Source organism: Caretta caretta, chromosome 25 (assembly GCF_965140235.1).
Source record: "Caretta caretta isolate rCarCar2 chromosome 25, rCarCar1.hap1, whole genome shotgun sequence".
NCBI classification, from domain to species: Eukaryota; Metazoa; Chordata; order Testudines; family Cheloniidae; genus Caretta; species Caretta caretta.
Window position 1 is genome coordinate 11496162 of NC_134230.1, and position 27841 is coordinate 11524002.

The window sequence follows — 27841 nt, forward strand, 5'->3', positions numbered from 1 at the left end:
TGGTATCACTGTATCCACAGCAGGCACTGTGCTGCATCAGTTAAAAGTCACACCCCTACCTGAAACAGTTATACTGGTACAAAACCCGTGTGTGGACCAGGCCTAACACCTACGCCACCTTGGCCCCATTACAGTGGGAGTAATTTACAAGCCACTTTCAAGGTCTTTCTGTGCTAGCAGAGGGTTGTAAAGGCCTTGGTGTAACTGAGCATTAGGCCCTGATCCCGTTTGTTTCAAGGAGTCCGTGGCCCGTTTCGGACCAGGTTAGCCTGCGATTCTGATCATCTCACACGTAGGTCACGCCCGCATCTTTTTGGGACTGAAACTGGGCACTGGGTGAAGCTTTGGGCACTCTTCTAGTAACCGCAGCAAGGAAAGGACGACGGGGCTTGAGGCGCGGTCAGCCCCAGCGCCCGTCTCCTCCACCCCACCACGTTAGCTCTGTGCACATCCCCTGGGCCAGTCTTTCAGTGCCCGCTATTCAAATAAATAAATTAGGCTTTGCCTCTGCTGGACAGTAAATACATTGGTGCCAGTCTGACGGAGAACTACCCATCCCAGAAGCCTGTGCATTTAATGACCCAGCCTGAGGGCCCCAGAGGAGATAAATTCCAAACCTCAACTCCAAAGCCTTAAAGGAGAAGCAGCCCCAGAGTGCTTTTATTTCTACCCCAGCAGCTTCCATCTCCAGAAAGATTCCCCGCACCTTTCAGGAAGACCTTAAATAACCCTTTTCTAAAAAAAACAACCCTGGGTTTTAACTGCTTTTAGGATGCTCTCATCTGATTCCTAATATACTGGGGGTTACCCTGCTCCGAGAGATTCTTTTACTTAACAGAACCAACTAATCAAGTGCTTTGAGATCCTAGGATGAAAGCTGCTATAACAGGTGCTAAGAGCTCAGTCACACAGGCGCTGTCCATTCCATGTCACGGTGGCAAAAGACTAAACGCCCAATCTTGTCAGTTACTGATCGTTAACTCCCGGCAGGCCCAAAGATACAGAAGAATCCTGCCACATCCCAGAGGTAGCTCCAGCTTCAGCTCGAGGGGAGGATCAGAGAGGCTGACTCATCGGGGAAGATTGAATAATTGCTGCATCTTGAAAGGCAAGGTTAGGATTCAGGATGCAACAATCTGATCTAGCAAAATCTACCCTCCGCTCCGCTCCTGTTGGGGCACAATTTGCCAAGCACCAGAGCAGGCGGTAAGTCATAAAAGTACAAAACTAGCTCATTCCTGAATCAGAGGTTGCCTGGAATTTTATTAGATTGCTCAGATTCCTGCCCGATTCAGGGTTTTCAGTGTGCTAGGGAAAGAGAAGTTTGGTGGCCACAAGGCTATCTTACTAAAACAGGGCCTTTAATGCTACAACACATTACAAACTATATACATGCAGCACTCATGGAAATGCAGCCACCTCTGGGGTGGAGGATAAGAGTGAGGCATACAAATGTGCTGCCCAATGGGTGGGTGAGGGGGAAATGTTGGCCAAGGACTCTGCAAACATCCTCAGGAAAAGTGCCCCAAAGATCTTTGCACAGAGCAGAGAGGGCTGCCATTTTTGTCCAAGAGACCCTCACGCAGTAACCCCTAAATGGACCAGTGTATCTGCCGAGGAAGGAGTTCGCACCTATCGCAACGTGCACTCCCTGGATCTCAAAGCACTTCCCGGATCTCAAAGCACTTCCCAAACCTCACACAAAACAGCGTTCGCCTCGTTTTACAGCTGAGGAAGCTGCGTCCTGAAGAAGGAAAATGACTTGGCCCGAAGTCACCAGCAATTCTGTGGCAGAGCCAAGATTGAACACAGGAGCCCTGCCTCCCAGTCGGGAACAAAGCGCCAATCTAAACCTCCTGGGGAGGGTCACAGTTTCACCTGGCATCTAGGCATTTCAAACGTGATGCTCGGAGCAGCCTTGCAAAATTCTGATCACCCACCCACGTGGCATGAGCAATCATTCTTAAAAAATGAATATGTAAAATATCATCAGTTTCCCCCCATCCAATTATCATTATAAAAATTATGCACCAGGTGATTTCAGCCAGCTTTGCTCAGCATCAGGCCAGAAAGGATCTGAACTCCCTACGGCAGAATCAAATCCCTGATCAACAAAAGACCATCTCAGGAGCTTTCACTTGCCAATGAAGAGAAAGCTGCACTCGATTCTTTCCCATCCAGTCAGACGGAGGCACGAAATGTAGTGACTGCCCAGGAAGAATCCATTCACCTCTTGGAATTTTTCTCGCCTTTTTTTTTTTTTTTTTTAAAATAGATGCATCTCTGCCGTTTTTTAAAGTGTGTCTGGACACAAAATAAAGCTTTGGATTTGCATGGAAGCTTCTTTCCATGTTATAGACCAATCTTTCAACCCTCCTGATCTCACACTTCCTAAGCATCTGCCTTCCAACGAAAGGTCCTTAGCTATTAGAGGTGTCCCCATGGGACTGGTTGTGGTGGGAGGACTGGAAACATTATATATATATATATATATATATATATATATCTTTTTAAAAGGGAGAGAAATATTTTAAAGAGAAATCGGAGGAAAGTACTAACTAGATTTTGTGACACTTTTTTTTTTTTTTTTTTTTTGGTTTAGGAGAGTCCTTGTGTGTTACCCTCTGACGACCCCTCCTCTACATTCAATCTTCCTGATGCTTCATTGTTAGAACTATCTTCAAAGTGCTGCTCCTGGCCATTTTTCTGCACGGTGTCCTCCTGTGATTCTTGTCTCTCGCCACCAGCTTCAAAGCTTCCGTCTTCGGGGTTCCCTGTGGGGGCGGGCAGGCCGCTCACATCTCTGACCCGGGGCTTGCGCCCCCTTCTGGATGGGATGCCGTTGCACCCATCTTTTTTAAGGTGCCTGTGCAAGTGGTCGGATCGGACGAAAGTCTTGAAACAGCTGTCGCACTGGTAAGGCCGCAAGCCCGTGTGCACGCGCATGTGGTTCTTCAAGTCGTAGTTGTGCGCAAAAGCAGCCCCGCATTGCTGGCACAGGTAAGGCTTTTCACCTGTGTGCTTCCTCATGTGAACTTTCAGCTTGTCCTGCCTGCACGGGAGAGAGAGATGGTGTCAGGGAGCGGGGCTGGGATTCTGCGCTTGAACACAGGGTTGCCATACGGTGGGCAGAGCCTTCACCTTTATGCCACCATGTGGTGACCGGGGGAGGGGCAGGAGGAGGAGCCTTCACCCCCACCACACAGCAACCCTCCCACACCCAGACACGCAGCGATTGGAGGGGGCTTGGGGGAGCCTTCACTCCCACGCAGCCACATGGCGACTCTCCCTCACCCAGACATGTGGCGACCGGAGGGAGGACCGTCCACCCCCACCCTGCCATGTGCTGACCCTCCCACCCAGACCCGCGGCGATTGGGGGAGCCCTGTACGTTCAGCACCATGATCCCTCGGGGCTGGGTGTGCTAAGGACTGGGAGATTTCCCACAGGGAACGAGCTGGCTCAGCCCCGTGAGAACGGGCTATGGAGCCTTCCCCTAGCGGAGGGGGGCCGCTGCCTGCTGGCCTGCGTGATGTGAGCTGGTGGCCGAGCGTCCACGTCCCCAAACTCCCCACTAGAGTTAACCGCATGTGAACCATGTGATGGCCGTTTCTGCCGCAAGGCCGTGGAGGCAGCCCTGCGACTAGGACCTGGTGCGCAGGAATCCGGAGGCACGTGTCCCTGCTTGAGCAGAGCACGGGTCCATCCAGCCCAACAGCCTCTCACCTACTGCGGTCAACATCAGCTGCTTTCGAGAATGGTTCCACAACTCCCCTTTCCCTCCCAACAGCTATGGGATACCCTGCCCCGGGGAAATTTCCTCCCAACCCCCATTAGTTAGGGTCTGGCTCATGCTCTGACACAGGAGGATTTAGATCCCTTCCAAAATGTTTCCTGTGTCCTTATAACTCCAGCTATCCCCATTCCCCTAGTAAGCGTGAGAGTGTCTGTGAGTGACGGAGGCCTCGCTCACCAGCACTGATCTTCAGACACATAGAACTTCCTGGAGCGGCCTGCTTATACTGTCGGGGCTTTGGGGCAAGCACAGGTGTTTTGGGCTGTGTCGTATAGCACACAAACAATGGGGCCCTATCCCATGACTGAGGAACATATCCCGGTGAAAATTCTGCGGCAGACTAGAATGAGCCAGCGCAACCTCAGGGCTTTGCTGACCATTTTTCGGAAGAACTGGAGTGCTTGCAATGAGTCCACAACTGGTCTTTGAACAGGCCCCAAAAGGGGAAGAAATCGGCACAGGTTTTGAAAAGGCCACCCTGTAGGTTAGCAATGGGTTAAGTGATTATTCCGTTGGCTCCCGTTAAAGGAACACTGTCCAAGCGTTTAAGCCGAAAATGTAATCATCATTGGAAAAATAAAAGGTTTTCTTAAAAACTGAATAGTAACAGAATTTTTTAAATGATTTTCCTTTCTTTTATGATTTTCCCCCCAACATTCCTCACTGGGCTAGTGCAGGAAACCCAGAAAGTGAAACTGACTAGAAACTAACCTCAGACTGACTAGCCCTGTGCAATTCTCCAAGCTGAGAGAAGCTCAAAGGGAAACAAACAGCATAAGTGGTGATGAGCAAACTAGATTATTTCCAAGTGCCTGCTTTATTAGTGTAGGGCGTTCTCAGAGAGGCAGTGAGTGGGGCACTGGGCTAGCACTCAGGGGATTAGGGTTGTATCCCCAGTTCTGCTGTTGACCCCAGTCATTTTACCTCTCTGTCTGCCTTGTCTATTTAAACTGTGAGCTCTTTATATACACAGAGTGAGAGACAGTCCTTAGAGGGCCCAGTATAACCGGATCCCTGATCTGTTAGCAGCTGTCATAGTACGGACAATTTATTATTAATTATTATTGCTAGCACAGATAAGGACCTTTATTTTTAACAGATGAGCTTTAACCTGCCCATGTCTCTTTAACGAAGGGAGTGGCGGGGCAGAGCGCAGGGGAAGCTGTAGGAGACATGCACAGGAAAGCACATGGTGACTCAGCACCCAGAGGGGTTCATGGGAAACCCAGGCTGCAACCCTGGAGGTCAAAGGGAAGGCAGCAGAACCCAACTGCTCTCATCACCTTCATTTGAAAGGATCAGATCTACGGTAAAAAGCAAGAGACACAAGGGTTCCTGGGCTGGCTAGACCAACCCCCAGCCTTCGGGACCCCAAAGGCCTCACGCAGAGCAATGCAACATCTGACAAAGACCGACAGGCACAAGTCAGATGAGCAGAGCAGGAGGGGAGCAGGACACCAGTCAGGATTTCTGTCTGGAACCCAAAAAAAGATTTTCCATAACCCTGGCGTTCGCCTGACTTAGCATTTCTGAGGTCAACAAACTGCAGTCGTAAACAGGGGGTGGAAGAGCAGGTCTTTGTGGGACAGCTGTGACATTGGGTCTGCAATTAAAGGGCATCCTTGCTAATGTGGGGAGGAGGGTAGAGGGGGGCAGAGAGGATATGGTGGGAGACAGCCCAGGCTATAGATGTCCTGATTTTGGGGGTTTCTGTGGCCACATACGGGCTTCCTGGATTTCAGTCTGGAAACTCGGCCTTAGCACATTATGCAACAGCCTTGTTTATAAGTGTAGGCTGGGCTCAGGGCAGTGTGTGTGTGTGACAAAGAGATACAACCACACAGGCGTACGGCAGGAGGGAGAGATCAAAAAGCGATGAGGTTGCACTGCCTCATCATCAAATCTTTCTCCAAACTCGCCCCAGCAAGGCAAGCACTGCGTTCCCACCGGTCTCTATCCCCCGCACACCCACACTTTGTAGCTGGGAGGCAGGCAGGATCTAGTAACAGGACAGTGGCTGTCTGCACCTCAACTAGGACATGCCCAGGAGACAGACACATACTCCGGCTTCTCAACAGCACCTCTGAGAAGGTGGGCTGGCTCACACTCGTGTGTACATATACTGCATGCACACATGCACCTATGCATACCACAGATGCGTTGCTTTCAAGGACTCTGCCCTCTCCGTGCTGGCAGATTCACTGGCAGGGGCGGGAGGCGTCTCTTGCCCGCCGGTCAGGGCCAATGCCTGGCCCACACCAGAGCTTGAGCTGGCCCAGCGGGTTGCAGGAGTGGTACAGCTGGCACCCTAGCCCAGCAGGCCCACTGCATTATCTGCATGCCACAGCTAACAAATGCAGGGCCCTCTCGCAAGGCAGTTCTCCCCACTGCATTGCCGGGTAGATCACCGCGCCACATCTGCACGCAGCTTTCCATGCGAATGGGCCAGCCTGCTGTTCACACTCCAGCAGGTGCAGCTCCCTTTGCTTTCAGTGGGACTCGGCCTGATCCTGCAAGGGTCTCAGCACCAACTCCTCAGGCTCCCGCTTCAATGGAAATCAAGGGGACTGAGCCTTAGGCACACGGAGAGCTGGGTGTGATGCGTCCTCTCCCCTCGCCGCTTACTGCTCTCACCCATGAGGCTGCTGCTCCACCTTACCCAGTCACTTCTGATTTACACCAGCAGGGGGCAGATCAGAATCAGGCCCATGAGCTCAGCGTTTACTTGGCTTGATCCTCCCCCCCAGGCTCCACGCGGGAATTGAACCCCACTGGTGCTCCTGAGTCCAGGACTATTTACGTAAGCAGAAAACAGGCTCAGCGGGCGAGGCTGTTTAGCTTCTTTGTCAGCCAGCCCACGCAATCGCTTGGCACCGGGCGGAGAGATCTGGGCGGAACCCCCAGCCTCTCGCTGCAATCAGACGTGAAGGCTGAAACGAGGAGGCCTCTTTGTAGCACGTGGACTAAAGTGAATCAGAGGAACTCGAACAATAACCCCTTTCTTCGGCACACCCGCAGCAGAGGGAAGCACAGACAGACCCGCATTAGGAATGGGGCTGAAACAACCCATGCCCCTAGGGGGCCACAAAAAGTTGATTTTTAAATTGGTGGGGGGAAGGGGGAGGAAGAGAGACAGTCCTGATCCCTTCCTCTCAGAACCAGCATCATCAGGCAGCAGCAGCTCTGCTCAGGGCAGTTTGCAGAAAGAGAAAGTTTGCAGAGGACAGGCCAAATTCTACCTCCAGATATCTTTCCGCAATTCTATGGGCTCTGGATGTTTCAGTCTTTAGACGGGGCCATTTCTAAAGGGTCATCTACATTAAACAGCCCCTGCTGGCCAAAGAAAGCGACTCACCCAAGGATGGAAAGGATATGGGGGTGGGAAACTGCTCAGAAATCCAAGCTCCCCCAGATGCCCAGCCTACACTGGTCCCCTTTGCAAATCCCAGGCATGGCCAAGATAAAATCAATGACTATAGAGATTCGGAGCATTTGACATTGTTGAAGGACCCCAATTTCCAGAAGGGTGGCTAGCTCAGCACTTTCTAAGTCAGGGTTTCTCAAACCGGGCACCCAAAAAAAAAACCACTCGTCACTTGCCCATCAAAAAAGGAAATGACTCACTGCAGGCTGGGGGGATTGTGCAAGGCTGATCCACCCCACACCCACCCGAGCCATAAGCAGCCAGCCAGCTTGTGCAATACCACTCCTCCGCCCTTGATGCCCCCCTCTGCCCCTCACCTGGTGAATCGGACTTTGCAGATGTTGCACTCGTAGGGTTTCTCGCCCGTGTGGGTGCGGATGTGGCGGGGCAGCTTGCCAGCTCCTTGGATCACCTTGTCACAGATGGGGCACTTCTGGAATGCTTTCGCCCTGATCTTCTTCTCCACCTTCTGGGACCAGGACGGATACACGTCGCTATCATGAGAGCTGCTGAAGTATTTCAAGTAATAATCCATCACCCCGTCGTCGTCTTTCTGGTCGTCCTCACCCAGCTGCTGCCTTCCCACGGAACTGATCATCTGCTGCAGCAGGGCACTGGCGGCCAGCCCGTCCACCTCTCTAGCCTCAGCCTCCTCAGCCTCTGCTCCCCCAGGAACGAAGCTGGGAGAGTTACTGGCTTCCTGCTGGTCCAGGTGACCCCCTGAAGCTGCCTCCTCTTCTCCTTGTGCCGTCAGGCTGTGTCCACTGTAATGTCCATTCTGGGAAGGTGGGAATAAGGCTCCCGGGGCCTCCTCTTCCTCTCTGTCCAGCCACATGGCATGGTTGCTGTCGGGGTCACCGTCGTTCACCTTTGGTCTTTCATTTGGGGGGGCTTGTGAGTAGAAGTCCATGCCGTTGCAATCCGGCTCCTTGTCATCCTCTTGCCCTTGGAAATTCAGTCTCTGAAGGTCTCTCAAGTCTTGGTTGGTCCATGGAAAGTTGCCTTGGTGGCCGTTGATGGGGTTGCTCTGGAAGAACTCCAGGTACTCTTTTGCTCTGAGATGGTTCCTTTGATCAATTTGATCTACTAAATCCATCTGGTCATTTTTGGCCAGAATCTTCCTCTCTAGGAGATCCGTGCAAACCTCCGTTACCGCCTGGATCTCCAGCAGTTTGGCGGCATTGAGGATCTCGTTGACGTTTGAAGTGCTGACGGTCAGGGTCGCAGTGTAAGCGAAATCGAGCAGAGCCGACAGGGCGTCCACGCTCACAAAGTCTATCTCATATACGTTTTGCTGGTCCACCACTAACCCTGAGGTGAAGAGCTTTTTGAAGTATTGGCTGCAGGCCGCCAGGACAGAGCGGTGGGTGGGAAACTCCTGACTGTCCACCAAGATGACCACGTCACACAGCAGCCCGTTGTTCCTCTGCTCGTTCAGGCTGCTCAGGATGTCGCTGCTGTGATCGGGGAACGGGATCCCGATGGGGCCGTCCACGCCACCAGCCATTTTCAACACCAAGGGCTGGGAAGAGACGAGAAAAAAAAAAGCAGGATCAGATCTAGAGCCCTTCATTGCTAAAAGGCGTTCGGACTGTAAAAAGCATCTCCCACCATGGGTCTTATTTATTGTCTGTTGGCCTTTACATGGGGCAATCTATGTGCCAGACACGCATGCAGCCTTCATACTAGACATCCAATGCACCCGCCCCGGCCCCCAGGTCCTCTTTGCACTGAACATTTCTACAGTCACAGACTGGGTTGGTCTCTTGCTCCTCCCACCCTGCCATCTCCTTGGGAGAGATCCCCTGCTAAGTCGCCCTAGGTCTGAGAAGCAATCGGAGAAAAGAAAGAGAGAAACTCATGGCACAATCCACAAAGGACTTGCTGGGGAAGGAGCGAGACAGCTTCAGCAGCTCTGGTGCAATGCCTGGCTCAGGGCACATGCACCAACACATCCCGCCCTTTGGGAAGGGCACAGACAGCCACAGCACTGAAGAGCACTGGCCTGTAGGGACAGGGAAATAACGAAACCTCCCCCAACCTGCTGCCCAAGGCCCCACCATAGGAGGACGGGCCCAGGTCAGAGACCTGAGGACAGCGGGGATTTTAACGCTTGTGGAATTAGTAGGGTTCCCTGTGGGAGAAGAGAGACAGGACTTGGGCTCGATGGATATGAAGGGGCTTCATTGACACTGCCGGACACAGACAGACCCTGTTGTTCTCTGGGCCTCTGTGGCTCCCCACCCTGTGCCACCAGCCATCACCACACGGCATCCCCCTAGAGTTGTGGAAGCTGCTGAAGTTTATGCAGCAGAACCGAGGACGCCAGCCCACTGTAACCCGGCTGAAATGAGCACGGCAACCTAGCCCAGCTCCCGGAATAGCCCCAAGAGCAGCTGGCACGGTGAGCAGAGAGGCCACGGACCCAACGGGTAGTGGAGGTTGAATCCCTCTTGCCCCTATGAATCGTCCCTCTGGTGGAGTTTCTCTCTCTGCTCCAGCTGGGGATGCATGTGGGCACTGTGCTGGCTGGATTTACCCTCCCCCGGCTCTGGGAGATAGGCAGGCATCAGCCCGGCTGACAGGCGGGGACGTGAGGCCCAGCATGGATTAACGGACTTGCTCGAGGTCACGCAGGAAGCATTCGGCCGTACCAGGAATTGAACCCAAGCCTCTCACGTCCCCAGCCCGGTGCACAACCCACTGAGCCACCCATCCTATCCCAGTGGGCCACCGTGCAGCTGAGTAGCGACCCCCATTCCTTTAGCTGCGTTGCCACTCGTAGTGCCCATGGGCTTCACCTCTGTTCCTTCTCTGCCTGCATGCATGGAATGGAAGCAGGGTGCCCCGGTGGAGCACTTTCCATCACACCCTCCCCCCACTCACCCAGCTGCCTGTGCTCCTGACATGCCAGCTGGACACCCCAGCAGCCTTTCCACCGCCTTGGCAGACTGAGTGGAGGGGCCATCTTAGCTCCCACTGGACCCTATAAAACCTCAGGCTGTACCTGTGGCCCCTGCCCCCCCCCGGTCCCCTTTCCCCAACGAGCCCGGCTCTGGCAGTTGATCAGCTGCACCCCCATTCATGGAAGGAAAGAGCCTTGCGACAAAGCTGCTCTTGAAACGATTGGGAAGCGCTGACAGCGTGCTTGGCTCTGTACAAAGGCCACTGTTCACCTGGCGCGCCAACCTCACACACGTTATTCTCCACGCGAAATACCTATTTCTAACATTCTTAATGAGCCCTAGCAGGCGAGCTAGACAAAGTGGCTCTGCTTAACTTCCTGCTGTGGCCATTCAGACCCTTTCTACTTTCTCAAGTGATCTGCCAGCCAGGAGTAACGGCAGCGTTTTGGTCTTGTAGTTAAGGCACTAGGCTGGGAATCAGGTGATCCACGTTCAATTCCAACCTCCAGCACAGAGTCCCTGGGCAACCTTGGGCAAGTCACTTCACCTCCCTTGGCCTCAGTTTCCCATCTGTAAAACAGGGATAGGGATAATTCCTGTCTCCCGCCCTCTGTCCGTGTTGCCTGTTAAGACTGTAAGCTCTTTGGGGCAGGAGTTGGCTCTCGCTAAGTATGTACAGCGCCTGCTACAACAGACCTCCCACCTCAGCAGGGGTCTCTAGTATAATAATACAATCAATCATAATTAAGGCTAAGATTTAGTCATGGGTCTTTTTGGTAAAAGTCATGGACAGAACATGGGCAATAAATGAAAATTCACAGCCCATGACCTGTCCCTGACTTTTACAAAAATACCCCTGCCTAAATCTCTACTTCTGGGGCCCTGTTCCAGCCCTGGGGGTTGACTGCCCTCTGGCTGCTGGTCCTGCCAGGGACTGCTCTCCGGACGGCCTTCGGGCACCCCTGGGGCTGCTGCTCCAGCCATCCCGGGACTGCTGCTGCTTGGGCGATCCCCAGGGCACCCCCAGGACAGCTGCTCAGGTGCTTCCCGGAACCAGCCACACTGGCCACTGTTCCAGAGATCCCTGGAGCCAGCTGCCCAGGGACATGTGAGCAGCAGCTGATATGGCTGGACCCGGGACAGCTGCTCGGGTGCTCCCCGGGGCCACCCCCAGGATGACTGCTTGGGCAGTCCCTGGGACCAGCCGCATTGGCAGCTGCTCACGCAGTCCCCAGAGCCAGCTGCCTGGGGCCCCCCAGAACAGCAGCCGGTGTGGCTGGCTCTAGGACCACTGCTCAGGCACTCCCCAGGGCTGCCCCCAGGACCGCTTCTTGTGCGGTCTGTGGGACCAGCTGCACCGGCTGCTGCTCACGTGGTCCCCAGAGCCAGCTGCCTGGGGCCTCCCAAGTAGCGGCCAGAGCCGCTGGCCCCAGGTCGCTCCAGCAGCAGCTGATACCGCTGGCCGTGGGGTACCCAAACAGCGGAAACTGAGGCCCTGAGAAGGGACGTGACCTGTGCAAAGTGAAATAATGAATCAGTGGCAGAGTCAGGCACAGAACTAACTACACAAGGAAGCAATTGATAGCGCTATGTTACAGCAGCGGTAGGCAGCAACCGGTCACAATAGCTACGGTTGTAAAACAGTCTTTATAGACATACACACGCCTACTTTCCTTAACTTTCCCAGCAGCGCTTTCAAGTTGAAACTTTCCATGAGTTATCTCAGCCCAAGAGGAGGGGATTTTGCTGCACTTTCCTCTATTTAAAAAACTCCTGCTACCTTTTTGCTCACTCAAATAGCTTAAAGACCAGCTCAAACCTCGCCCTGAGGTCCGGCCTAACACACACATGGGTCAGTCAGGGATGAAATCAAACGGGTCCTGGATGGACGGTTTTGGCGTTTGAGAGCGCTTCTCACAGCAGACGTTCTCCAAGGGCTCAATCCTAATGAAACGTATCGATTTGAGCAGCAGCACGGCACGAACCAGCTTTAAAATCCCAAAGTTGCATGGTGCAAGTGCACCCATCCAAGGAAGCAATTGGGAGTCCCTCCATTCACATTGATGGGAGCTGCTGGAGAAGGGCCTTAAGCACATCCATTAGAGGGTAGCCACTAACACGTATCAGCTGGGCTGTGGTGCCTCACGGCATGCAAAATGCAGACGCTTTACAGAGGTTGAAACATTCCCGGCCTGGAAGGAACGGACCCCAGCTGCAAGGGATGAAATATGGTTGCACAGGTTAAAACTAAGCACAAAATTTGACCTAGATTCTGGGCTCATGGCATTTTGAGATGAAGTGCAGAGATAAGGGAGGAGGAAAGGTGGTTAAAGCCCTGAATGGGGACTCAGTAGATGTAGGTTCAATTCCTGGCTCTGCCACAGACTCTCTGGGTGATCTTGGGCAAGTCACTTCATTTCTCTGTACCTCATTTCCCCCCTCCCCCCATTTGTAAAATGGGCATAAATAATTCCTTCCCTTCCTCACAGGCTGCTGTGCAAGGATATGTTTATTAGCAATGGTAAGGTGTTCAAATACTACATAGTACCTAAATAGATGGAATTGGCCTAATTTACAATCATGCATCCCCACTGACCCACGGCAGCTCACAAGTGGGTGACTATGGGCAGAATTCTGCCTTTGAAAATAGGAAGTGCCAAACGTGCAAGACAGACTGCTATCCCACTAAGCGAGTGGGTTTTGGTCTGGTCCTAAAAATGCAATTTAGAGATTTCCCCAGATTAGATGCTGGAGGGAGGTTCCCCCCCTTTTAGAAAGAATTTGAGTTGGGTAAAGGATTTAGAAGTTTTGGGAAATAATCTTTTGGCCAGCCAGCCTGCAGCACTCACACAGCTGGCGTTTGTCATGCCCAGCCATAGCTGGGGCACAAGTCAACCACCCAAGCAAGGGTTAATCCCACACAACTTGGAAGCCGGGACAATCGACAGCATAGTGTGGGAATGGTGCTGGGTCATGAGACTTTCCAGCCTTGGCATGGAAAGTGGTATACTTCACAACTTATTCTGGACAAAATGCCTTTTGTGTTGATCTACAGTTTAAATTTACAGAAGCTGAGAACGTGAAGGAGCTTAAAAAACATATACACTTCCTAGCACATCTTTCCCAACCCCCCCAGTGAGCATCCTCAGTTATCCATGAGCAAACAGCTTCTGTATCACAGCAGCGCTGGTTAGAAAACTTCAGCCAACAGCACAAAGGTTTTTCACCTTGCCTACCGCTTGCTAAGTTCTTCCGAACAGCTGGCAGAAATCACATACACTGTTCCCTTATTCAGGGACTCTGAATGGCAAGGTTATTAAAACACGCAGAGGGTTAGTAATGGGACAGGGAGACTTGCACCCTTACAGGTTGCAAAGCATCCCATGTCAGTTGCAACTGTAAGGCCTCATGGAGCCATGGGGTTTTCGGTGACTTGTATGAAATGAGTTTGATGGGTCTCAGTGCAGTGCCCAACGGACAGGTGTGCTGAGGGCTTTCAGGCTATGCACAACTGCCAAGCCGAGGGCTGAGTGAGCCACAGAGCCACAGCTGACCTAAATCTCCCATGCAGATTTTTCTCCAGCTGAATACGACAGTCTACGCTCACTGTCCTAGATTGCGTTGCTAGGTGCTGTTATAAAGATGCTACGTTTCACCCCAGAAGGGGCTGCATTTCAGAGGTTCCAAAATTATATCCATGTGTATCAAGGTACACTGTCAACTTTAAATATAGTCAATTTGAAAAAAGGGTCGCACAGTACCCCTTCCCTCAAAAGGGCCATACAACAAGGGAAACTAACTGAAACCTGGTCTACACTAAAAAATTCTACTGACATAGCAGTTAGGGGGTGGTCTGGGTTTTTTTTTTTTTTTAAGATCAACGCAGCTATGCTGGTAAAAGCCTTATTGTAGACAGAGTTATATTGGTATAACTGTGTTTATGTCAGTACAGTTCATGCTGTTTAACTCAAACCAGCATTAGCTATACTGGTACAAGCATTTTTATACCAACCTAACTGCATCCACAGTAAAGGTTTTTGCTGGGATAGCTGTACCAGCAAAACTGTTCTTAATGTAGGCCCAGATTCTGCTGGGGAAACACTGAAAGGGACAATACACAAAGGGATATGAAATGTACAAAGTGGAAGAGAAATACTCCCCCCTACTCCCGTCTCTTCCTATTTCGATAATCTGGGCTGTTACTTGTAACAGGGAAGTTATTTTCACACAGAAAGGTCATTTTAACTCCTTTCAGGGCTTGCAGACAAATTAATTAAAAAAAAAAAAGCAGAAACATGACTTGACAACTCACAAATTGTAACTGGTTTATTTAAGACAGATTCCAAAATGATTGCCATTGGAGTCAGCAGTTTATGGGAATTCGGAAAGGTGAGGTTTTGAATTCAAGTGACATGCCCATGTCATGTCAGGGTCAAAGCTAAAATGGTTGATATCATGCTGTTTAATGACCAGGTTTGCCTGAAGGAAGAGCTTGTTTAATTCTTTCTCACACTGTCCTGCATTTATTTAAAGTTTAGCTGGATGAAAGGAGGAATCTGATTGGCTAATGAGGGCTCTGAACCATATGGTATAGGCAGATAAGTCACAGGTGGTTGGTTAGCCAGTAAAAGTACTAGATGTTTGCAAAGCATCCTTCCTCCTGAAGATCCCAAAGCACTTTATAAATAAAGTACAGGGCTCCTTCCCCGCTGCCAAAATGCCACCAGCTCTTGCAACACATCAGCTGTTTAATAACAATGTTACACAATAGTTTAGGGCTAAATCATCTCGCTCATTGACGAGAGGGACGGACAGCTTCAGGGTCCCATTGTTACTTGGTTTTAAGGAGCAAGGCTTCATGGGAATAACAGCATGGAAGAGCTGAAGGTGCTTGCCATTTGACCCCAGATGTCACACAAGGCCACTGCTTATGTCCTATTGCTCAGGGTACAGCCAGGAGTGCTGCTGAGGATTATTAAAATAACGTTGCTCTTTTAAAAAAAAAAAGGTCAACAGCTTGCTGCCCAAAGCCCAAACATTACTGGATCCCTCACTCACCACCAGCTGGAGAAATGGGAATTTCCCCCACTATGAATAGCTCACCCCCATTATAGGTCACACAAGGCAAGTCCTTGTCTGTTCAATTTATATTTAGGGAACAGTCATCCTCGTTCCCCCTTCCCACTCATTGTCTGCAGCCCTTGATCTCTTGAGAGAAATGCAGCTCTCAGTCCATTCGGAGCATGAGCCATCTCTGCCGCCACCAGTTTCTGCAGCATTACAGGGCAAGCCTGAGCAAGTCTCTTCCTGCCTAGGATCCTCCCTAAACTCTGCAGAGGCCTCAAGAACACAGCACAGAGCCAACGGTGGGAAGATGGCAGTCAGGAGGAAATGAAGCATTCCTAAAGTAGGGTGTTTGCCTACTCAGTAGCAGCCCGTTTCATCTCTGCCATGCCACCATGTCTCTATTAAAATTCAACCGCTTCCCAAAAGGAATGTGCTGTTGGCAATGTAGTGCCATCAGAGTATCTGAATTACGTGGACCTTCAAAACAAAAGGATGTTCTTGAGATGAAGATCCTGGATGTCAATAGAAACCAATGACATGGTTTAGAATATTAAAAGGCAATTTAGAGCTAGTGCAAAGCACTGGATTGACAGTGTAGGAGGATGAAATGCTCTGTATTAACAGATAAATGGTACCTCCTTAGCAATGAGAGAACTTTTACATTCACGGATCTCAATGGGGGGTACGCATCATTTTCATTTCACTGCTGGGGTAACAGACACAGAGAGAGGGTAAGCGACTTGTCCAAAGTCAATGAGCCAGGAACAGAACCCATGTCTCCTGACTCCCCATGCTGATTACATTACCTCCCTTTTTATCATGGGTACCCCAGAATACCCCCCCAACCCTGTTCTGGAAAAGGTGGGCCTTGGCACTAGTGCCTAGTGTGGCAGTGGCTTTTTGACGTGAACACCTCTCTACTAGGAACCAGAACTGACCACCACATGCGTCTCAAGTCAGCTGCTGCACAGATGTCAGATGGAAATGACTTTCAGCCACCTCCCCAGACCGACTTGTGAATCTAAAAGCAAAATGCTACACGGGCTATTACTGAACCCCAAAAGGTGCATTTTGTGGTTTCTTTTCCTTACAAACCATTGCCATGTTTGGATCTATTGGGACTGCGGCTCTGGGGCCACAAACCCCAGATTTGTTGACTAAGGCTGAAATGGATGAGATGCTGGAGAAGGCACCAGCGTACCTAGATTATGGCAAAAACAGATCCATTTCAATCAAATCATTAGATGACCTGCACTTGTCCTAGGGTCCATCACATAACCTGCCCCCATTCACCTGCCAGACCCAGGTTTGACCTGCCAGAGATTTGTCTCTTACTGCTGCGGAGAAGAGCACGTCAGGGTAGAAGCAGCAGCAAGGCATATAGGGATACCAGATCCCCATTTTATGACTCTGCTTTTTATACCAGGTACCTGTTCAAGGGTAAAAGTAAAAAAAACATTTTGGATTTTTTTTACCACCAATTCTCCAGCCTCTAACTACAACGAGTTTTGCTTGCTCCCCATTTGTATTTATGGTTCACTTCTTAGCCCAAAGTACTGTACAAGCCATATACTTGGCATGCAGGAACTACCCACCACTGAAATGCAGCCACCTCTGGAGTGGGATGTACACAGCACACAACAGTTTACAACATGAAAAGAGGACTCCCACATCCCATTAAATTCCCCTGGCGGTGTTAGACAGGAAGACTATAGAGTAATTACTCAATCTGAAGTTTGGAAAGAAGTTGAATTAATGCCCATTGGTCTTCCAACAAGTGCCGTGGGACGCTTGACCATAAGTGATAAAGAACCTTGGTTTTACTTCACATGAAAAAAATACAAACACCTCCAACAGCGCAGTACCGTGCAGAAGTTTCAGTGATGGCAAGTGACAAGGCAGGTTTTCCTCGGAGCTCTCCTCTCCGATCATTGACCAAAAAAGGGGCAAGGCAACACGGAAAAACCTCCTTAAATCGTCAACCATTTCCTCGATCAGAAACGGCTGCATCCTGTGTGTGCCTTCAGAGAAGCCAGTCTAGGGCCGATATATTTGGCAGAGCATCTGAATTGGTCAGGGACATTTGCATCTAAAATTGGCACACACAAAAACTCCAGTCTGTTGTTTTGGCATCTGAATTCTTTTGAGTTAGATCTTAAACTCAGGAGGCAGACAGGTCTTGTCCAGTTCCCAGCACTAGATAAAAACCATCATCAAAAGAACCTCTAGCATTAGGCAAATACCAAGCATTACCACCACCCAGAAGTATGGGTGGAACTCCTGGGAACACATGGCATTAGCAGGTAATTCAGCAATGCCCCATCAGCTGGGTAAGTTACGGAGAGCTGAGGGAAGGCATCCCAAGCCACTGATTTGAAATTTACAAGCCACCCTGTTTACAACAATTTTAGCATTCATATTTTTTCCTTTTATTGCTGTGTCAAAGATGAAAACAGCTGAGGGATGACTTAGCAAAGATCCAGCTGACTAGATATCATTTACCGCCCTACTCCAGGACATGCTGACCAGCCATGTGTGTTGGAGAGGCAGTGCACTGGAGTGGTTAAAGCAGAGAGTTGAGAGTCAGGACATTCAAGTCCTACTCCCACCTCTGCACTCAGTGTGTTTACAACACTGCAATTAAACACCCCTGGCTGGCCCACATCAACTGACTCCAGCTTGCAGGACTGTAAAGTTGTGGTGTAAACGTTTGGGCTCAGGAGTCCCAGAGCTTGGGCTCCAGCCCAAGCCCAAATATCTCCACCACACTTTTACACCCCTGCAGTGCGAGCCCAAGTCAGCTGACAGAGGCCAGCTGCAGGGGTTGACTTGCAGTGTGGACATACCCTAAGTCACTTCTTCCCTCTGTACCTCATCTATCAGACAGGCACCTCACCACTCAGCTACCTCAGAACTGGTCTGACACACAATTTAATGCAAAGCTCTTTGAGATGCTCATTTCAAAGGCGCTATTAAGTACAAAGGATTAGGGACAACTCTCCTCCAGCCTTGCCCTCCACCAAATCACTGAAACTTCTGCAAGGAAGAATGTCTATCTTCTCCTCCTCCTCCCTCTGACTAAACAGCGACCCAGATCCGTACTTCCTCCTGCATAGAGCTGGGATGAAAGAGGGAGATAATTGCTACCCAAATTGAACTGACTTCCTGGCATCAGTGGTTCTGTTTGAATGTAATAAGAGGTTAAAGGGCTGGGATTCCTCATTGTAAGAGAGGAGATTATTAGGGACACTGCACCCCACCAGCAAAGAGATTCATTACTTGTCCTTCAGTTTCTGGCACTGTTAAAACGTACATGCATTTCACATGACGACCCAATAGAGAAAGCCTCTATAAAAGGGGATAATTTCTTCAGTCATATGTAAGGCCCTACCAAATTCACGGCTGTGAAAAACACACCACAGACCGTGAAATCTGGTCTTTTGTGCATTTTTACCTTATACTATACAGACTTCACAGGGGAGACCAGCGCTTCTCAAACTGAGGGCTCTGACCCAAAGAGGTTAACGGTGCGGGGGGCGCTCACAAGGTTGTTGTAGTGGGGGTGCAGTATTGCCACCCTTACTACCGCACTGCTTTCAGAGCTGGGAGGCCGGCAGCTGCTGGCCAGGTGCCCAGCTCTGAATGCAGCACCCAGCCAGTAGCAGCGCAGAAGTAAGGGTGGCAATACCAAAACACGGCACCCTCACTTCTGCACTGCTGCCTTCAGAGTTGGGTCAGGACCCCAACAGTTACAAGACCAGGAAATTTCAGATTTAAATAGCTGAAATCATTGAATTTACTATTTTTAAAATCCGATTACTGTGAAATTGACCAAAATGGACTGTGAATTTGGTAGGGCCCTAGTCATATGGCTATAGAAGATGAGCGAGATATTAAGAGATTCCAAGGCCAGAAGGGACCACTGGGATAATCCAGTCTGACCTCCTGAATGTAATCAGGCAAGGGAACCCCTCCAAAATAATGCCTAGAGCATACTTTTAGAAAGGCATCCAATCTTGATTCAAAAAATGGTCAGTGATGGAGAATTCATCATGACCCTTGGTAAATTGTTCCAGTGATTAATTACTCTCACCATTAAATATATCCGCCTTATTTCTAGTCTGAGTTTGTCAACCTTCAGCTTCCAGCCACATTCCAGCCATATTAGACCTTTCTCTGGTAGATGGCATGGAATAGCTCTTTATTAAATATTTGTTCCCCATGTTGGTACTTACAGACTATGATCAAGTCACTCCTTAACATTCTCTTTGTTAAGCTAAATAGACCAGATTCATCGTCTGATGAGGAGGACAAATCCACTAGGATTTAGTTTAGAGACTAGAAAAATCAGAGGCAGTGTGATCTAACTGGTAGAGACCTTGGACTAGGAGTTAGGAGACTTGGGAACTATTCCAGCTCTGCAACTGACTTGTGTGACCTTAGGCAAGTCACCTCACTTCTTTGCGCCTCTGTTGTCCTCCCTTTGTCTGCCTCCTCTATTTAAATTGATTTCTTTGGGGGAGGGGGGCAGAGTTTATCCCTTGCTGTGTGTTTGCACAGTGCCCAGCCCCTCAGGCCTCTAGGTATTACCATAATACAAATAATAGCAGAAGGGATGAGCGTGAGAATTAAGATTGTGGAGGGTAAAGTGAAAGCCACTCCTTTTTCTGGCTGTGCCACAAGGCAAGTGGACACCTGACAATGACAACAGGTAAATTCAGAACAAAAAGCAGTATCGCTCTATGTAGGGCCCTACCCGAGATGTTCTGAACTCAGAGAGGAGTGGCAGGTGCTCCGTGTATCTCAGGACAAGGCCTACATGGTTTGAATGTTTTACCATAGGAATAAGAAAAATACTATAGCTGATTATTAAAGGACTGGCTATTATAGTCAACATCTGTGGCCATGCAAACTAACTTGGGGTAATCAAATCTTCCTGCTTTATGGCACATCCTGATTACTGCAGGGGTCAGGAAGTACCCACGTGTGTTGCATCACACTTTCAGAGTGTATTGGGGCAGTTCACCTTCTGTTGAGGCATCAAGTATTGGTTAACATCGGAAGCAAGACAGTGATTAGATACCAATGGTCTGACCCAGTATGGCACATCGTACATTAAGACAAGGAAACCCTTCAGTTAAGGCATAGCAGAAGCAAGCCCTACACGCGGCTAAATACAACCCAGCCCAGCCAGCTAACCTATAGATGGGCAGCACAGGAGACACCAGGGGATGATTCTATGCTACGTCAACACACGGCCGTTTTAACCACTGACATTAAAAAGTAGGGCAAACTTCTGTGTTGCAAGGTTTGTCTTAACTGGTTATTCCACCCAGACCTCCTTGCCAATTTTCTCCTGTGTCATCAGGGATCACATTTAATCTCACAGGAACGTGTCTTGATACATGTATATGTGTAGCAACACAGTCAAGACCTGTGTGTGTACCAAACCTGTTTGCTTGTACACTACAATAGTGCACTATTCAAACAGTCAGACACCAATGACAATCTCCTCCCATACGCATGGTTTAATGGGAGGTCTTTTTTTCCACTGCTGGATCAAACTCTCAAGGCCAAGAGCAAATTTATCTGCATGCCTATCACAGTCCAATGGACTTTCTCCTCCCCCTAAGTTTCTCTGGTATTGCCATAAACAAACAAACAGATTGTGGTGATTTTAAGATCATTACTTATTTTTAAGAGGGAAATATTTAAAGTGACCAGAATGCATCACTACAAAACCACAGTTAGGATAGGATTTTCAAAGACAGCTTTACTTCCTGAAATGTCCAACTCTTACAGTCTCTGGGCACTTAACTCCCTTAGGAAACCTCAGACTTCACCATTTTTGAAAAGGGGGAATGGGGTGCGAGGGAGCATTCCTGGAATTGAATTAGTTAAGACATGAGGGCTTCTGTTTTAAGGGCAGAGTTGAAGCGTTGTGTCTTGTTGGCTCTGTAAATCTGAAGGCAACCAAGCTCTGCACACACAAAAAAGAGCCAACAAAATTTCAAAGATCAACACCCGTCACCAAATAGTCTTGGCATCAGTCTGAAGAATCGCCATTAAAAAAAATGAAACAGGCTCCAGTGCTAACCCACTCCACAGCACACCAACTAGGAAGGACTCTCTGACCTCACCTGGCAGGGGGCCATGGCGGGACTCTGGCACACAGTGGAGGAGAGGGGATGTCAGTCCATAAATTTCCATCTGGACTAGAAGATGGTGAGGATACAGGCCTCCTACGGAGGCCATGTTTCTGTTCTAGCTACTTGGAAGTCAGGGCACAAGTGGACACCAGGCATTTGAGGCCAAATCCTGCATTCCTTACTCAAGCAGGACTCCCATCATGCAACCAGAGCTTCTCTCAGAGCGTCAACCTTGGGCAACCTGTAGAACTGGGCACCTCAGGACTAGTCCCCTTCATTCCCAAATCACTTCTTCGCAATCCCATCCTTTATTGTTTTATCTACACATTCTCTTTTCAATTCACGCACCCCTCCCATGACGTCTCACCCCCACATGATCTCACGCACATTTACTATTCTGTCTTGCAAACAGACATATTCAGGCTAGCTTTGGATATGTTTTGAAACCTAGTTTCCCCACTGCCCTCGGATTCCGAGGCCCAGTCAGTCATCTTCAAAACTGCAACCATTTTACAGCTTCCCTTTTGAGTCTCTACTCCCCTCCACCCTGACCAAAACCCTCCCTCAAATACGTTTCCTTTCCTGCTCCCTCTAGCTTTAGAGTTTAAAGGTCTCATGTCATTCTGATTGCCTCAAAGGCCAATAATCTTTTCCACACCAGGAAGGAAAAAATAAAAAGACGAAGGCTTAGGTTCACTGACAAAGCAAAGCACACAAGGCAGGACCGGCACTTATGTAATGCCTGGTTTGTGGATAAGCAGATAGTTCTTGTCTTATTGCTCATTACTTGAAGTGCAAAAACAAATCCCAGCAGTAAGCATGCAATAAAATAAATTCCTAGGAACTCTGTCCTGCCATTAACTTTTTTTCCTCCAGCGTAATACTTGATTGTACAGATACGAAGGAAGGGAATGCTGAACAGCACCTCCTGTCCTCTCTACTTGTTGGGGCAGGAGACTTTGGGTAAGGAGAGAATATCTACCTGTAGCAACAAGCCCAAGCTCCAGTGACTTGCACAGCACTCTACTGAAGATGCATTCAGAAACAAGAAGGGGGGGGAAAAAAATGGTCTACTTCCTGGTTTCCAGTGCAGAATAGCTGGGTTTGTCAATCAGAACTTTAAGAGCGCAATCAGAATAATAGATGGTGTTAAAACACATTGGGCAGCACTGCTCCACATGCATGATCTGCTGTGAAAGGAGTGTTACGTGCCCTTCCAGAGAATGAGGTATAATTTTGTGGCATTTCAGACCATGACTCTGAGGGGCTTTAAAGAACAGTAGGGATGGAAAGAAAAAATGAAAAAGAAAAGTAGTCATGGAAGTGCTAAACACCCACAGCGAACTCTGGGGCTGTGTGTCATTGGGGACTGAAGATTTACTAGTCCTGTCTGCCACCTGCCGCTATGCTACAGCACACCAGGAGTCCGTCTCCCACTCCTTGTCATACCAGAGCAGACCACTAGCTCCCCTTATTGAGTCTTGTCTTCTACCTAAAGCCATACCAGAGCAGTCCCGTTAGTACAGTGTCCCACCCCCTGTCATATCAGGGGAGAACCCACTTGTGGTCCTGTCTCCCAAATAGAACAGAGGCCAAAGCCTAATGCTTCAGAAGAAAGTGAAAAACCACATCATGCACTGGGTCTTTGGGGTGAAATTCTTCTCTGACTCCACAAGTGATCACCCTACGCCCTGCTCCACAAGAACAGATTACTGCCATTTGGACAGCTAAGAACATTATCCAGTCCTTTCTCCAGAATCCATCCGCAACATTTGAGCTTTCGACAGTGTGATGCAAGACTATGTGCAGCATCAAGATACTGTATGGGAGTATGAGGAGAAACAAAACAATTGTCTCAGGTATTTGTATAGAATCCCAATGCCTGTCTGACCTCATTTACTCCTGTTCTGACACCGTATTGGAGCTGTTCCAGGATTAGCAGGATGCTCTGAGTTCAGGTACTGAAGGCATGGACACACTATTGACTGGCTTGCAACGTGACCAATCAGAAGAAGAGAAAAAAACAATCCCATTTCGGATCCAAGGGTCATGGGATTTTGCACAAATATTTCTCACCATCCAAGATGCTAATTTTCTCTCTCTCTTAAATATTGCTCATCAAAAGGCTTTTAATTACAAAGACATGCTGGTCTCTCCAAAGTTCAGGATGACTGTTTATTGCTTTGATTAGCAAGATAACAAGTGGAAGTCTAATTGTCTGTCACAGATGACTTTGCATTCAATAAACGTAGTATCCTAAGACTGTCACTTTTAATCAAGATTCAATGGCACATCTCCAATGTTCGGGTTTGATTTTCAAGTTTACGAGTGCAATTTCACAGGCCTAGATTTCTAAAACAGGCACTTATGTTCGGATGTTCAATTCTAAACTGGGTTCTAAAATTTGTACTTTGGCACCCAAATAACCACTTAGGTGAACAAAATGCTAATTTAACAGCTTAATGGTAACACTGGCCCAGATTTTCAAAGGTACTTAGGCTCCTGACTTCTATTGAAATCAGTGGGAGTTAGGAGCCTAAATACCTTTGAGGATCTGGGCCAGGGTGCCTCAACTTTAGACTTTCTAACTTATTAACGAGCTTTGGGTTCACTGACAAAAAGCAGTTACTTATGGCTGCAAAAGCGTAGCCATAAGAAAAAAAACCTTTCAGTCTTCAATTCCCATTCACACAGATTAGTACAGTACTGGAGTTGGCCTGACATTCAGAGGTTATGGGTAGCCCCAAGTCCAGCCAAAGTCAACGGGATCCTCCAGTGCTCAGCACATGCCCTTAAGAAAAAGTAAGTATAGAGTATGGCTAAGTATGATCCGATCCCAGTACCACAATGCAACAAGGTGCATTTCTGAGCTCAGAAAAGGCCACACAAAGCCACAGATCAGCATAAAGCACGGAATGACTTTTATCCACCATCTAATTCATTAGAACTCCGGCACTGCAAAACTCTCCCTATGCACAATTGAGGCATGGTGGAAAAATCCCACCACCTCATCCACATTTGGGTTGTGCCGCTGCACTCCCTCTTTTCCCAGAACAAGCCTGAACAACGGCCAGAATGAATATTAAACAGCAATGGCTCCCCTCCAATAACCCGTTCAGAGACAAAAAAAAAAAGAAAAAGTTTAAAAACAGCATCCGTAAGCAAACTGCTGTAATTGGTAAACCTGCTGCTTTCTCCAAATCAACCCTCATAAATGACCATAGGTTGCTCCTTCACTCTAAGGCAAACTGTAATACTCTGTCACATCTCCTCAACCAAAGTACTAACAAAAAAATCATGGAATTAACTGCTTCTCTGCTGTTGCACTGCACACAACCACCAATCCTCATCCTTCCACCTGCTTAGACTGTAAACCCTTCAGGGCAGGCATCTTCTCTAACTATTTGTCCATAAAGTGCCTAATACACTTTGGGAACGATATAAATAATACATTTAATGGCAGAAAATTAGCAGAGAGGTGGGTAATCTTGTTAGTTTAACTCAGGAACCAGCTGTAAATCCTGCCAAGAGGCCATTACAGGGAGTCAGGACCATTCGCTGTCCAGGCTGCTGCTTGGAAATAATGGACCCTCCAGGGAACCACTGGGAAGTCTGCTAAAAATGCTGTAGTAAGTAGAAGATGTAGGTAGCCATATTGGTCCTCAATGTGATGCATTTTATTAGACCAAGCAGTAGCTAATGCACAAACTTTGGGAGCATAAAGATCCCCGAGAAGAATGACAGAAAGGTCTGACATCTTGTGAACTGTAAGCTACATACAGGTTTAACAAATTCACATTTAACATTTTCCATGATCTCAGTATAAACCTTTACCTACAGAGAACAGACAGCAGCACTCCCATTCCCCAGCTAGCTAGCTACCTAGCAAGGAACCAGCCTCCAGCTCCAAACCATGGTCACCACAACTCACCCACCTGTTATCTAATGGACCAGCCCCGCAAGAGCTGTGGTTCACGATGGGAAGCGTGCAATGACCTTCAGATATATTTCCTGGCCTCTATGGGAGAGCTTTTTAGACTGGCTCGGGGCCCAAAGCATGGGCTTGATTTATAGCTCCCTGATCCCCAACTCAAGGATCAGCTGTGGTTTCAGAGGAGGAGGGCCAAGGAAGGCCCTGAACACGGGCCGAGGCAGAGAAGTCCCTCGGTCCCACTAGCCTGAGCCAGTGATGCCGAACCCTTTAGGATACTGGCTTGGTCTCCACATTCCAGCCTCTGCAGCAACTTGCCAGCTTCGAGACTCGAGGGCTGCACCGCTCCAAGGGGGCTGGCAGGGCGGTTTCTCCTCTCGGTGCCACTGACTGGCTGAATCCGTGCACAGCCAGGCCGATGGGGAGGGGTCCTCCCCAGGGCTCCCCCCCCCACACCCTGCAACGCGCCGCGGGGGGGGGGGAGGGGGATGATCCAGCTGCAGCCTGGTGCCACTGCCCGGGGGCGTGAGGCGGGAGCCCAGGAGCTGCCTCCCCACGCCTGTTCCGGCTGCCAAGGGAGGGGAGAGCCGGCTCCCCTTCCCCGCGCACTGGGGCGGCCTTGTGCTCCTGGGCGACCTTGGAGCCAGGGCCCCCACCCGGCTCCCTGCCCTGGGCTGGGCGCCGAGGCCCGGCCCCGCCCCTCCCCCCTCAGCAGGGCGCCAAGCCCCACCGCAATCCGGCCCCCTCCCCGCGGGAGCCTGGCCGCGCGCCACACCCCTCCCCTCGCCGGGCTGCCAGCGACCAATGGAGGCCTGAGCTGGGGGTGGGGGCAGGAGGCCGGGCCTGAGCCCTGCGGCCACCACCCAGGCTTGGGCCTACACTAGGCCCCGCATCCGCGGCCTTTCCTGAGCGCGGGGGCCGGGGACCCCGCCCCCCTCGCCCCCGGGCTGGGCTGCCCGTGAAGGGGGCGGGGGGGGGCCCGGAAGTGCCGGGGAGGGGGGGGCGCTGCCCCGCTGGCCGAGCTCCTCTCGGCGGCGCCTCCGCATCCCGCCCCCCACTCTCGCAGCGCCCTCGGTCCGCCATTGGCCAGGCGGAGCCGGGCGGGAAGGAGGGGCGGAGGTCCTCTTCCCATTGGCTCGGCCGCCTGCCTTTCAACACACCTCCCGGCCAGGGTTGGTTTGGAGGCGCCCGGCCTTGCGCGGGGCAACCTGGGAGTTGTAGTCCGCGGCCCCATTGCACCTGCAAGGCCGAGCGGGGCGGGGAAACTACAACTCCCACGAGCCTCCTTTTCCCACCCCTCTTTGCGAGTCTCCCCCCCCATTTGCTTGCAAGCCCCCCCTCAAAAAAACTCCCCCCCCCAGGAAGCACCAGCCCAGCCAAGTACAACGTATGCACGCAGCAGAGAATAGAGGGTGGGGGTGGGGGGGGACTGCATTAACTGCATGGCCGCAAAGTTATTTGCAACCCCCCCCAAGCTGCCCCCCCACCACATTGCAACCCCAGCACCCTGGACCAGCCTTGCTACTGCCAAATGCGGAGAGACAAGCAAGCAGATTAAAAACACCCTCCCTAGAACGTGGAGAAGAAAATGAATCCCCCCCCCGCACACACACGCGCGCTGCTCACCCTCTGCCCCCTCCCTTTGCAACCCCCCCTCAGCTGCTATAAATTCTCGGACAACCCCCCCCCCGCCCCATTAAAAAAAATCTGGAGGTTTATAAAGTTGGGGGGAGGGGGAATAAAGTAAAGCACAAGCCAGGGGGAGCGGGGCGGGGGGCGAGGGACTTTCCTCCTTCCAAAGCAGCCTCCCTGTTCGAGGTGGGGGTGGGGGGGAAGCGTGGGGGGGGGTGGTGAAATGTCCCCTTGATTCAGCACCTCCCCACCCCAAAGGGCCACCAGAGACAGCCCGATCCCCCCGGAGTCTTACCTTGCTGGTCCTGGGGGTGGCGGGGCTGGGGGGTAGGGGGGGGGGGTCCGCCTGGAGTTTGGAGTCAGTTCCCGGCCAGCTCTCCCTCTCTCTCTCTGGTGTTACTGCCCCTACTGTAACTGTATATGCAAAGCCCCGTATGATGCTGAACTCCCTTCCTGGTTTCTCTAAGGGCAAAGGGGTCCTCCCTTCTCTTAAAGGTGCAGCAGCCTCCCCTCGCCCTCCCCCGGCGGCGAGCCTCAGTGGAAGGGCAACTCAAACAGGCTCTGCCAGTCCCAGCAGACAGAGAGAGAGAGGGCAGGACACACTCCTGCCCCGGCTCCCCAAGAGATCCAGCCCCAGCGGGAGGGGGGATCTGCACCATTCCCCCGCATCCCTCCCTGGCTGCAATCCCTGTTATCTAACCCAGAGCACACTTGGGGAGAAGGGAGCTGTTGTGTTCCCACACACGCACACGTGCTCACACGTGGAAGCAGTTTGTTTGGTCTCAGCTGCTACAGCCCCCCCACCACCACCCCCCGGGAAGTTGGGTCATGGCTACAGGCATGGGGAGAGGTGGGCTCCGGTTCCCCATCTCGGCCTCGTGCTTCCCGGGGCCGCCTTCGCCCAGTCACAGCGGCCGCTCTGTGCCTCAGTTTACC

The 27841-nt window shown here is 50.5% G+C and overlaps 1 protein-coding gene across 2 annotated transcripts; it reads right to left on the bottom strand.

Moving 5' to 3' along the window:
- ZBTB7A (zinc finger and BTB domain containing 7A) lies at positions 1 to 27313 on the bottom strand. 2 transcript variants are annotated; one of them, XM_048831332.2, is made up of 3 exons: positions 27201 to 27313; positions 7538 to 8742; positions 1 to 3052 (listed from the first exon to the last, which is right to left on the bottom strand). In XM_048831332.2, exons 2-3 carry the CDS (start codon positions 8725 to 8727, stop codon positions 2599 to 2601), a joined length of 1644 nt encoding a protein of 547 aa, XP_048687289.1. In that variant the 5' UTR covers positions 8728 to 8742; positions 27201 to 27313; the 3' UTR covers positions 1 to 2598. The 2 variants fall into 2 exon arrangements, with proteins under 2 accessions (XP_048687289.1, XP_048687290.1); XM_048831333.2 differs by lacking the exon at positions 27201 to 27313 and adding an exon at positions 25278 to 25945.
- Between the last annotated feature and the right edge of the window lie 528 nt (positions 27314 to 27841).